At 44.2% G+C, this 12,624-nt stretch overlaps 1 protein-coding gene across 9 annotated transcripts in view; it reads right to left on the bottom strand.

The window, feature by feature from the left end:
• The window catches only part of sox6 (SRY-box transcription factor 6), a 124,986-nt gene that overhangs the window by 89,501 nt on the left and 22,861 nt on the right, over nt 1-12,624 (bottom strand). For 8 of the 9 annotated variants that reach the window (XM_053865500.1, XM_053865499.1, XM_053865506.1 and 5 more), the window contains one exon: nt 8,617-8,667. The exons of the other annotated variant lie outside the window; for it this stretch is intronic. In XM_053865500.1, coding sequence (XP_053721475.1) covers nt 8,617-8,651 — 35 coding nt within the window. In that variant the 5' untranslated portion in view covers nt 8,652-8,667. The remainder of the gene's footprint in view (nt 1-8,616; nt 8,668-12,624) is intronic. 9 annotated transcript variants of the gene reach the window in all.

Genomic DNA, 12,624 nt, shown 5'->3' with positions numbered 1-12,624 from the left:
GCCGGAGTGAAAAACCTGAGTAAATGAATGTGAACACGGCCTTAATAAAACCGGAGCTGACAGACAGCTGAGCGCTCTCCGCGATGGACTCGATGCCGAGCGAACACACAAAAAGCCCCGACAGGCTGCTTGCTAGCCTTCTGCCTGACCACTTAGGGAGCGGTTTGACTCTTCCCCCGACTTCGCTCGCAGCAACCACACGCACCTACTACTGTAAGCTTTAAGTTATGTTCACAACAAATGCCACAATTATGCGCAGTATTTCTTCCTGTGGTTGTCGGCTGTGTTTTGTTTACCAATTCCTGTCTCCCCGTTCTATCATGACACTGCTCCCAAATGAAATCATTAACTAAATTGCTTTTTTTTTTTTTTTTTTTCTCGAAAGCCACAAGTGTGAGTCAGGATCTGTGTGTGTGTGTTTGGCGGAGGGCCACGAGCCTCTGGTTCCCATACAGCCTCTGCCCCGGCTCTGTTGTGGTTCCCTGCCACCGCACTCATTACGCTCATACGCAGCGCGATGCGGCGCAGCATCCACTCCGCAAGTCGGAATTAATCTGGTAATCTCAAGACACCACTCCATTTTCAAACGAGGAGGCCCATTGTTCCCAAAACGTTAGCCTTTAAATCTCAACCAGGGTATGAATGACATCAGACAAACCCAGTGTTGTACTTCCCTTTTAAATAGAGACCTATAAACACATTCTTGGAAACGTTTCAGCATTTTCAGACGCAAAGCAAACAGATGGAAGGCAAATATAAAGCGAAGGCCAGACAAATATATGATAAGAACACAGGAACGGTGGTTAAGAAGTGCAACATGATACCACCGACACACGTGCCCATGCACACACACTCACACACAGCCTTGTTTTTATCTGTTTATCACTTCTCCACTGAGCAGCAGATGTTACTTTCACAGGCTGTTGTGTGTTTCACCAACAATTGCTGCAAATTGGTGCAATTCACAACTGGTTTATTGACCTCGATGGATGATGAGAAGGAACATAATCGTTCACAGAGTCAACTGCAGTTGTATTCCCAGCCATCCATAGTCAAAATGGAAGCTTTTTGGAAGCAGGTTTTGATTAATTCGAGTTCATTCTGACCATCTAACCAAAGTGTGCAATGTCACGAACTGAACCGCGACCAACATGGTGAAATAAGCACTGACAAATTTGTGAAATGACTATGATTTCTGCATGGGAGTTTAAAGTTAATAAGTGCTTATCAACCCCACTGACTTCCTGTGTCTGGTCGAAATTATAGAAGCAAAAAAAGATGAATTGCTCGATGAAGACGTAATAAACAAGTCTATTTATCAGTAAAAAAATATTTATTTTTTTTTTAAATAGAATGAAGATTTTTCCTGCTGGTTATTCCTTTCACAGTGTTGCAGGGTGGGCGATCCCAGCTGCTGAGAGGTGGGGCACCCTGGACACACTCTCACATCACAACTGTGCTCTTCTGTTACCTGCTGGTTATGAGACACCTTTACTTTCAATTTGCCATGAGTCAGGGCCTTTATCTCAATATTGTGGCACCAGTCATGTGTCAGTAGTTGCACCATGTGCCGCACATATTGTGGTTCTGTTGACTTGCTTTATTTAGAGAGGCCTGAGTAATACAGATGGTGTTGTGCAGAGTGTGCAGAGTCTATAAAGCTGTGACACCAGAAACCAAACAGTGTCGAGCTAGTGTGTCCACTATAAATGGCCGCTACATCACCGCTGCTAAAAATATAGAATCAAGTTTCCTCTGTTTCCCTCCATTCTCAATTGTGAGTGTGAATGATCTGCGAGACTGTAGTCGGGGTCTCCAGCCCTCCAGTCATTCATCCTCTTGTTTTACGTCGGCGAGATTTTTTCTGAAAGTTCGGAACGTTCCCACGTCACTCTGCTGTGGGTGTGTCTGCCAAGTGCTTCTCTTTCCTCCCCTGGAAGCTCGGAGGGATTGCATCATGTGACAGCAAGTAAGATGATGGTAGCAACATACTGTAACACGCAGGAAATACTGCGAGTGGGTTCGATCATGGACACCTCAGCGGTCCCACCGGCGCTGGGTCTCATCGTGCCAATGACTTAATCTTTGCACAGACCTGTGTTGTCCCACACTCTCTCTCACACGCACGCACTAGCACCACCTCACAGATGATGCTGTGTCTGTGTTTTAATTGAGTCTCAGCCTTTGTGTTGTCTATTATCTCTGACTAATAGCATACATCGACGCTCTCTCATTATCAGAGTGGGTCTTTATCCGGGACCCTTCCTTGATCCAGTTAGAGTTGATGCAATATGAAGCGCACACACACACACACACACACCAAGAGTCAGCAGCGATCTGCATATTCAATAACTTCCGTAATTATATGCACAATTCATCAGATGGGGTGTGATTGCAGGGGAAGTGGAATAGAGTGGAATAGAGAGGGCGCCGAGAGGTCTGATTCCTGGAGGACTGAAGTCTAATCACAAAACTAACATGATAATTGAAATCTAAATTGAAAGGTTTTGCTCCGAGTTAGTCAGACGGTGAGTGTAGACGTGCTCATGAGGGTGGGAGTCAGGAAGAAAGACATGAAACCAGCTCCTCCACCTGCATTTACATGCAGCCTGCTGAAACAGTGGCACCAGCTGCTCCACATTTACACCAGTCCAAGTTTTCTCATGCAGTTTTTACTGAAGAATTGTTGCTTTACACCAGAGGTGGGCAATTCACTTTCCTGAAGGGCAGGACAGCGATGACTGCAAAACATGATGGGAAAATATCCAAAATGCATATCTAAGTAACAAGGACAAAATGAACCTGAAGATGAAATGTCACTATGGATATTCAGAAGTGTGAATATGCCATGACACTTATTGAAATATTTCATTTTATATGCACTTAATTTGAATATAGATCAACTATGGACTAGACATTTTCAATATTCCTTCAATGTATTTTTGAGGAACAAGAAAAACACAAAAATACCCAATAAAAACAAAGAAAAAATTAGTCTTAAAATAAGAACGTCATATATTTACTGCTGAAGTGGTGGTGGTGACGAAAAGAGGAAGAACAAAAAAAGGCAGAAAAAATAGTTTTAGTCTGACATCAAACGGGCCACAAAAATACAGACATCGGGCCGCATATGGCCCCCCGGCCACACTTTGCCCAGGTCTGCTTTAAACGTTGGTTTCATTTTTTAGGGTATTTTGCCCATTTGTGCGTTCATTTTAAGTCCTGTTTTCAACATTATCATATCACTTTTTTAAATTATGAAGCATTATTGCTACTTTCTGAATTAGGTATCAATATTAGTATTATTTATGCGCAACACAGTGGAGCAATGGTTAACACTGCCACCCCTCAGAAGGGTTCGATTCCAGCTCTAAGTGCTGAGGACTAAGCACTGGTTATCTGAAGATGAATGTATGTATTATTATTTATTTACACAATAAAACGCTTGCTGCAATTAAAGTTTGAAACTCCTCTTGTCTCATTTCAGACGGCAGCCGATGTTTTCTCGTGAGTCCTATGAAAGGAAAACATGAATAAATTGACCATGACTTCCATGACTCATGTCAGCCTATAGCTTCCACCGACGTTTCCTCCATAGCGGCATGTAAATACAGGAAACAGGCATTTACCTGCGTGCAATGCCTCAAGTGTGTCGCGAGGAATTCAAGCCCAGAGTATTGTCTCCCGCCTGTCCTCCATTTCACCTCACTGTCTTCGCATTCATGTTTTACTCATCGTAAAAAAAAAAAAAAAGGAAAGTGCAGAAAAGTCCTCTGCCGTCCTCCTCTCCTCCCCCTCGCTCTGCTGTCGCTCTCCACCACAGGATTCATATTCATCCCTCAATAACGTTTAATTAGTAATGCCAAATTCATTAACCTATACTGCTGTTACGCTGGCCTCAGCCATAAATTAGCTTAATGTGATCCGACGTATTGCGGCTGTAATAAGGGACATAAAACTCAAAGAGAAACAGATACTGTTCTTCCGCTGGATCGTTTTAGCTGGCCGGCGTTTTTAGAGCGGACAAGCTCTAAATCACCTGCTGATCATTGTTAAAACAGTTTAGCTCGAGTAAGATAACAGAAAAAATGTTCTGAATAAAAAGCAGTCAAATAAATAGATTAAATCTGAGGATGCAGCAGCACGTTTGAGCCATCCAGGCTTGTGAAATTTGAAACATATTTACACTTATATATGAGATGAATGAACCAAAAGCCCGACACTCAGCGACTTGCATCATTTTATCATGTCAAGTTTGCCGGTATAAAACCAATGCAAGATGACTGTAATCCATCTTCTCATCTCACAACTGTAAATTAGCCTCGCACTGAGGAAGACTGCACCTTTGATGCATTCACAACCGTCCTCTCTGCTCTTTCAAATGTCGGTTTTGTTTCCTGTCTAGACAAACATCCATCGTACAAAACAACCTCCACTGTCCAAGGATTACATGCTGACCTCCATGACCTTGTGTCCCCCGGTGCTCTTGCCTAACAGCTCGCACCAAAGAACCTATTAGGCCTGGCGCTCACTTTGTTGTCACAAAGCGTCTCGTCCTTTGCGGAACACTCTTCCTCTCGCTTTTTTTTCTTCTTCTTTCTCAAGCATAGGTGATGGAGGAACACTGCCTCATTGTTTGCCAGCAGATGGACACGTCAGGGTTTCCCGGGTAACAGCTCTAATCCGCCTATTTTTACCACTTTATAAATTAAGAGTCTACGAGTGCTAGCTTTTGAGCAACAGGCCAGCGCTCACTTGGACGTGGCGGAGATGTGCCAGGAGACAGCGCGATAAGCTAATCGAAATTGAACTAAATCATGAGAAGCGACTTCCCTCCCAAAAAGCCTGTGCCAAGAATAACAATAATGAGGCCATTATTGAGCGTTGCACTTTCAAATGCTGGCCTGCCATCAAAACAGAGGGGGATAATGGTTTTGGTGTTTTCCATACAATCAACAAGCCATTGTTGAGGGATGAACAGTAAAGGAGCGGAGAATGGGGCTCCTTAATGACCGCTCTGTGCTGCCATGAGGACCCTGAACAAAGTGTTAGCACAGGAAGGACCTTGACAGACTACTGATTTCCTTGCACCAGCCGTGGATGAAGACAGCTTTGTTAGCAAATGTCTTGTCCCCCCTTTTTTTTTTTTGTTTCTCTTCCCGCTCAAATAGCCCCCTACAGCCAGAGAGGAGAGCCATTCACACTGTGAAAGACAGGGAGTCACTACGACGGCTGCCTCGAGGTAAAGCTGTGAAAATATACATCTATGTTATTGTTTCCAGAATGAGTTGTGCTATACGTACGTGGGGCAAGAGGCAGCTTTGACAGCTCACCTGTCCATCGAACCACTCACTCACACAGTCCCGCCTTCGTACAATTTTCAGTCTCCTGTAGGTTTTTGGAGTTTGGGAGGAAACCAGAGTGTCTGGAGGAGATCTAAGCAAGCAACAGCACCACCAAGTGAAGCCCAAACAAACAAAAATATGGCGTTAAAAAGGATTAAAATGCGACACTGACTTCACTTCCGACATTAAAATGACTCCAAATATGAGGCTCCTATATGGAAATAATAAAAAAATTCGTTCCGACTGACAGGAATTAAAAAGTCATTTAGAAACGTTTAATTAATTACTGATTTGAAACCAGCTGGACTCAGTAGATGAGTGGCAGCTGCAGGTGATGAAGAATCTGTGGTCATGGTTCTCTGCAGAAATGTTATGACATCAAAGGGAGACACTGCTGGCCCTAAAATCCGGGGGAACACAACTCGCTTCCTAAAGAGGCTGTTTAAACCATCAGGGTGAACAGAACAGATGCGCAGATGACTGATCACATGCATCATCTCAACAGCTTTCCAAACCGAATTTGAGATCGAAGCAAGCCTCGCCGTTGAAAAAGTCGATTCAGTTCACGTGTGATGTTTGTCATCTGAGCTTTATCTAACATGTCAAGAAGAATCCATTAGATAATTGAAGCCGCGGACCACGGACTGACCGTTGGAAAATGACAGATGATCTTCTCCGGGCCAATGTCTTGAAGCGAACATTTCAGTTCACGGTTGCACCTTTCCAAGTTGGTGTGCGAGAGCTCACCGGGGTTGTACAAACACAGCGCTGCACTTATTAGCTGAGTTCCATTGTGAGCGAATGTGAGAGACAGAGCTGGAGGGCAGGAGGAATGCTAAGTGGGCCCCTTAGCCTAGTCAACCTTCAGTGGGTTTCATTTATCTTCATCTTGTTAGACTAAATTAATTAACAATCTCAATGTTACACACTTTCTCCTTTCATTACATCAAATAATGGCAGAAATGTAGGGGGAGGTCCTGCCCACTGGGACTAGACAGAGACTAAAGACATCTCTCTCTCTCTCTCTTGCTCTCTCCATCTCTCTGTATTGCGTTTTCTCTCTCCTGCCTACCTTCCTCACACACACACACACACTCGCTTCCTCAGTCTCTTTGACTACACAAACAAAAAACACCGTTCTGCCTAAACATATAAAAAATTGATCTTAAAACCAAACGCTGCGACAAAGAGAGAAGCCGCGCGACTGGCAATAATGGCATCGTGAATTGTTGCTGATATTGTTGACTTTCTCAGCCTCAGATCTAAAAAGGCTTCTCAAACTTTGGTCGGTTATCAGGTGCGCTGTGGCACAGAAAAGGTTTCGTGATGATTGAAACTTCTTCTTGAAATGAGTCAACCTGGGACACTAAAATAGATTTCCGCTGATGAGATATGGACAGCTTCAAATCGTTTAGCGCATCTGCTAATCGCTGCTGTTCTGCTCTCTTGACCTAATTTCACCGGTTGAAAAAAGAAAAAAAAAAAAAAGCAGAGTGTTGAGCGGAGGAATTTCAAACTGCCACATTCATCCACCTCTATTTCCCCCCCCTCCACATCTCCCGCTCCAGGACACGAGTCTTATCCAAGCAAAAGGGCCAACCCTGCAGCAAAGCCGGCCTTTAATCTCGCCGTGATTGTTTAGGACCTTGCATCTCGGTGCCCTGTGTGTGTGTGTGTGATATCGCTGCGCTCGGCCCTTCTTCTTTAATTAAAACACATCTGACAGAAGGATGTGGATTAGCGGCGCAATAATGTGCTCACTTAGAACAATCACAGTGTTCTCTCACAGCATCAGACCACAAAGGGAAATTGTTGCCGAGCAGCTCATGTCAAAGGTCACAGTTGCATGTCCCTGTGCCAATTGAGACCATGTAAATAAAATTTGCCTTAATCTCTCTCTCTCTCTCTCTCTCTCTCTATATATATATATATATATATAAATAATCGAAAATATATAATTACACATAATAATATGTAATTACTATTATTTAAAAAAATAATAATTACACATTATTATTATTATTATTATTATTATTTTTCATTTGGTTTTCTGGAACTTTATCCACATCCATTTTGTGGTTTTTGCAGCTTCTGCTTGTGAGTGTTTTTGGGTTCGTTCAAATGCATAAACAAAGCAATTGAAAGATATCGGTGCTTGATTAAATATAAACACATATAAAACACAGACGTGTCATACATATTTAAATAAATTGCTTTGAAAAACACAGATATAACTAAAAAAAAAAAGGTGTCAATGGTAAAGTCTGTTTGCTTCTTTTGTTTATCGTTTTAAAACAGTGGCCTGCGGTTCATTTGAATGTGATGCAACTGTGAGATCTAGAATATAAAAGAATGTCTTGGAACATGTAGCAGTACTATGTTCTTCTATATAGCAGTAGTATCTATGAAATGGAGACGTTTTATCCTCAGCAAACTTACAGTTGGTTATCTGTGACAAGTGGCGGCAGATGAATGAAGGTTTTGATGTTGCACTGAGGACTTTACACGGACAAATCAAATACATGTTAACAAGTAAGAGCTTTTTCATATTGAATTCCTGAAGGACATTTTGACTGGCAAAAGGACTTGTATCAAATTGTCTTTTCTAAACTCAGCACCAGCAGTTCAGAGAGCGAGCGAGCGAGAGAGAGAGCGAAAAAATGTTGTTAATTTAATCAAATAAGTGACCTTTTGAAAAAGAAATCAAAGAGGATTCATTAGCTTTAGTAAAGTTTGGCTGACACCGGCTTTGAAAGGCAGATGCTGCTGCTGTGGCTTCTAATGAGCCAGCCCTAATTAGGAAGCAACACTGGAGCCTGGAGAAGGTGGCTGACTCGGAAAGGCGCCAATGGTAAATACGCACTCTTGTTTACTTCCTCTGTGTGGAATGACAGCAATTTTTTTTATTTTAATTAGAATCGCAGGAGGGGCAAAGACAACATTGTAAATCTTTACGTCGAGGTGAAGTCAAACACGGCCGGGAGGAAACGCCAAACTCGTGGTGGTGAATACGTTTTTAAGCTTGTCATATAGACACATATAAGACTGGAACTTCGGTTATGACTTGAGAAGGTCACATCGCCTCACAATGCATGCATCAATAGCACCACTGCAGTGAATGGAGCAGGTTAGAAAGCAGGTGCGAGCCCATATTGTCAACACACATACACAGAAAAAGCAACAGTCCAGAGCCGACTGTGTGTCACAAAAGTCAGGCCCCCGCTCCACCCCTGCCCCACCTGTGATCCTGAACAACGGAAATGAAACTAACCTCAGTAAAAAGCTGCTACGTAGAAAGCCCTCCATGTCAGCGTGTGGGGTTCTGGTAGGAGAAATGACAGAGAACCATTTTTCACCATGAAACCAGTCATAATCACAAAGAAGAAGAAGAAGAAGAAGAGGGATAAGAAGGAGGGAAAACACAGTATACATTGTGCTCCTATCATAAGCGATGTCTTTCATTAAAGCAGAGAAATATGACCATCCTCTTTTTGCGACATCATTAATTATACCTCTGACGTTGAGGGCTTGGATTTGCATACAACATTGGTTTTGCGCTGATGATATGTTTGCGTCAAATCGACTCCGCACGGCCTGTTTTTCCGCTGCTGTTTGCAGATATACACATGTACATGCAGCAGCGCGACCACAGATCCCAGCGCAGCTCCAGTTTGTTCAGAGCAGCCGGCGGTGGTCCAGCTGCTGCACATGTGTGGCGAGTGTGCTGCGGCTTCTGGAAGCTCGGCCACCGGGGACCTCGGCTCACGTTCACCGCGCCAATAAGTTAGGAAGATGTGGTCATGATGTCATCACTCGGAGGGGCCGTTCGGAAGACTCAGCCGAAACTCTGGAGGGGACGCGTCTGAGTATGACTTACAGCGAGTTTCCAGCGAGCGCGTTATTGGGCTGTGTAATGTATCGTTTTATTGTTTTAAAGCTTTTTTTTTTTTTCTGTAGTGGAGCTCAGCAGCAGAGAGTCGGGGTGCAGCCAGTTCTGAGTTGCCTGATGCAAGGCATATGCTTGTGTGGAGTAAAATATAAAGCAGTTGATGAAGCTATGGTTAGCTCGCTATCATATCTGCCCACAAAACCCTTATCTTTTCTGACCCATAAATGAATCCCAATAAACCACACGCTTTATTTATAGATTCTTTCTCATACATCTTTTGCAAATGACTTTAGTTTTAGATAGAATTCTGTCATGCTGGGTAATGTACTACTTCAGCACCTCCACTGCAGTAAAAGTCATATGGACAGCCACAACATCTTAGCAGTTAACAAACACCTAACATTTTAGTGACATGGGCATCGTTTCGCTTTTTCTTTCCTCGCCTCATCTTGGCTTATGAAACAAAGCCTCTGAGAGAATGGAAAGAATGAGCCGGGCCCAAGGACACTGTGCCTTTCAGTCTGGCCAGCACTTAGCCAGGCTGTGGATCCACAAGGCCCAGAGGGCTCAGTCAAGACTTTTCTCACAATAAGGTGTCTGGGGAGGTGGGAGTGGCGCAGCCAGGGGCGCTGCCGCTCTGCTCTTTTCCCCCACTCAACTGGGCCCGCCGCGCATAATACCATCAGCACGCTAGCCAGTGACAACGTGAGAAAACACCCGTCAAACAGTGCAGAGCAGATCAAGCGTGTCTCCTCACTTCTGAGTGCAAAGAGCATACATGCGCCGCTGCAGCTCCACACATGAAAAACAATTGCCCAGACAAAAGAGGCTTCACTTGACATTACGCCACATATATATATAAGCAAGTCTTTCTATTTTTCCAGACTTTTTAAGAGAGAAAAGGGACTGACGCACGTCAGGTTCTCTTTATTTTTGGTTTCCACGTCTCTTGTTCTTTCACTGCTAATGTTTCCTCAGCTGTGCTTCTGTCTGGAGTCCCATTGTGGTCAGATACAACTGAACTTACCACATGGAAGCAAAAGTGCGTTTTTTTTGGAGCAAATGGCCATACTTGGTAGTCGGACTGCAACGGAGATGTTTTGCATTCACTGTTCTTAAGACAGAAATAGCGAAAATGGCTTTAAAATAGGGCTTCCATTCAAGGGCAGAGAGGATAGAGATCTCTAAGTTGTCCTGGACCGGTTCGAACAGCACAGCGGTCCTTTTGGAAGGAGGCTCTGCTGCCAAAATCTGCCTCTGCTTAAGCAAGTCTCCCACCATCTGCAACAAACCTGCTCTATTAAAGCAGTACCATATGGGCAACAAGCTAGCTATTAACACGGCCCCGGCACATCCCCTTAACCTCGCCCAGATCTCAAACTTCCCGGCAAATTGACTGCTGATTTAAGGCACGGCCAGCAGCCATGTGGGTCCTGGCAGAAGTCGCCGCTCTGAGTCTTCAATCGTCGGCGTGCGGGCACCGAGACGGATTTGATTCCAGGTTTTGTGATGAATCCTTTAAAGACCAATTGTACAGGGTGGAAACTATCTCATGTTAAGATCCACCCACGAGGCTGGTGCAGTGGGGGCAGAGCTCGTGACTCGCGTCTCAGTTCTCGATGGCTTTTACTCCCACTGTACAGATCTGAAATGACAGTGATTAACCCTACAGGGTGTGAGGGGGAAGGAGGGGCTTCCTGTGGGCTAGGCTCAGTATGCTGAACAGTTTCGGTCTAGGACAGACCTACTGTATATACTGACTTATAACCGGGAAAGAAGCTGCCAAAAAGCAGCTTGGATTGCCACGTCTCTTGCTTTGGGCAAGCTGTTAAAATTCATATGTAAGTTTAAATAATTCAAGGCATTTTGCTCTCAAAACTTAAAGCGGCGTGGACATTTGTGAAAATGTGTTTATTTAAAAATGCTTATTGAGTATTTAAATTCATTTTGATATCAATTGCTCGTTGAAAAATGTGGTGATGGATGGAGAAGACTAAAGGAAAACAATCGCGAAAGCATCCTACTTTTTCCTGGAAACTTGAGTTGTAGTTCCTATCATGTGGAAAGTTGATCTTAATATTCCGAGCGTTTTATTCCTCATCCCTGGACAAACACTGGCCTGGAACTTTCTACCACATATCCTCTACCAGACAGTGCCCGCGTCGTCTTGTAGCGCTGACGCTAAGGCTACCGACTGTCCGTCGGCTGTGTTTCTGAACGCGCATCCACGTAGCCACACACACACGTGCGGCTCAGCCAGAGCTGCCAGATGAGTAGTGAATTAATTTGTGTGAGCCACTCCAACATTAGGAAGGTGTGTTGAAAGGTGTCTGCTCATGTTTCAAATTAAACGCGCTGCTGGTCAGCATTAGCACCTCGCCACCCGTCGGCAACTGACACTTAGGGGGCTGGGGGATCGGTGGGAGGGAGGGGAACCCATCCGCCGTTCACACTGGAATAATTAGAACATGTCAGGAGGAATTAATTTCCTCATTTTTCAAAAGGATACACAGAAATTACCATGTTATTATATGACAGGGTCCCTCGGAGGATTGGATTAAATTTGATTTCTTGCGCAGCCCACACAACAAATTAAAGTCATAAATAAGATGGAAGGAAGCAGGGCACAGAGCATATGTTTATGGCAGCGAGTGAAGCCCAGGGACCAGAAACAACTATCTTCATTTCATTTTATTTAAATCAGGCCGACACCGTGTGTCTGAATGACAGCGCCTTGCTAATGGGTCCAGATTAGCGGCTCCTTGATATTAACACGCAGATTGGGGATGTTCTTACACAAACTAAGTGCTGGCTAAAACACTTCCTAAGCGACGACCTTCACGTTCCCGGAACTTTCCAGGGTTTCACCCGGCGATCACGACAGAAACACCGTTCCTGCTCCTTCTTCATAGACTTCATGAAACTATGAGCTTAGCACCAGGATTTACTTGCCTGTGGAGAATTTTCGACCCTTTCAAAATGGGCCCACATTAGAGTGGAGCGCTCCCCTGGGTACCACAAACTTTAAATAATTTGCAAATCAATTAACTGGCCACTCTCAGCGCTACAGAGATTTCACACTCTGGGGTCGTGGTGCATTATCAGTTGGAGACGATTCACGGTGTTTTGGGAGAAAAGTTCATGGTAGAAATCATTAATTCATTTTACTGGACTTTTAGTTATGCATTGCTTTCCGCAGCTGGGGTGGCGGGAAGATTAACAGCTCCGGTTTCCTTCCAGCTGATTCTGTCTTCCACTAGCAGCCTACAAACCTTCCAGGACACTGGAAAAAGTCCACCGCGGAACCGAGACGGTGAATATATAGATCTGCAAGGCTTTGGGAAGTGACTCGCTCTAACACGGATGAGGTTCTAGAGAGTGGTGACAGTG

This window comes from Synchiropus splendidus, chromosome 5, assembly GCF_027744825.2.
Source record: "Synchiropus splendidus isolate RoL2022-P1 chromosome 5, RoL_Sspl_1.0, whole genome shotgun sequence".
In the NCBI taxonomy this organism is placed as follows: Eukaryota; Metazoa; Chordata; class Actinopteri; order Syngnathiformes; family Callionymidae; genus Synchiropus; species Synchiropus splendidus.
The sequence above is the reverse complement of the archived record's forward strand: the minus strand, read 5'-3'. Positions and strand labels throughout refer to the sequence as shown.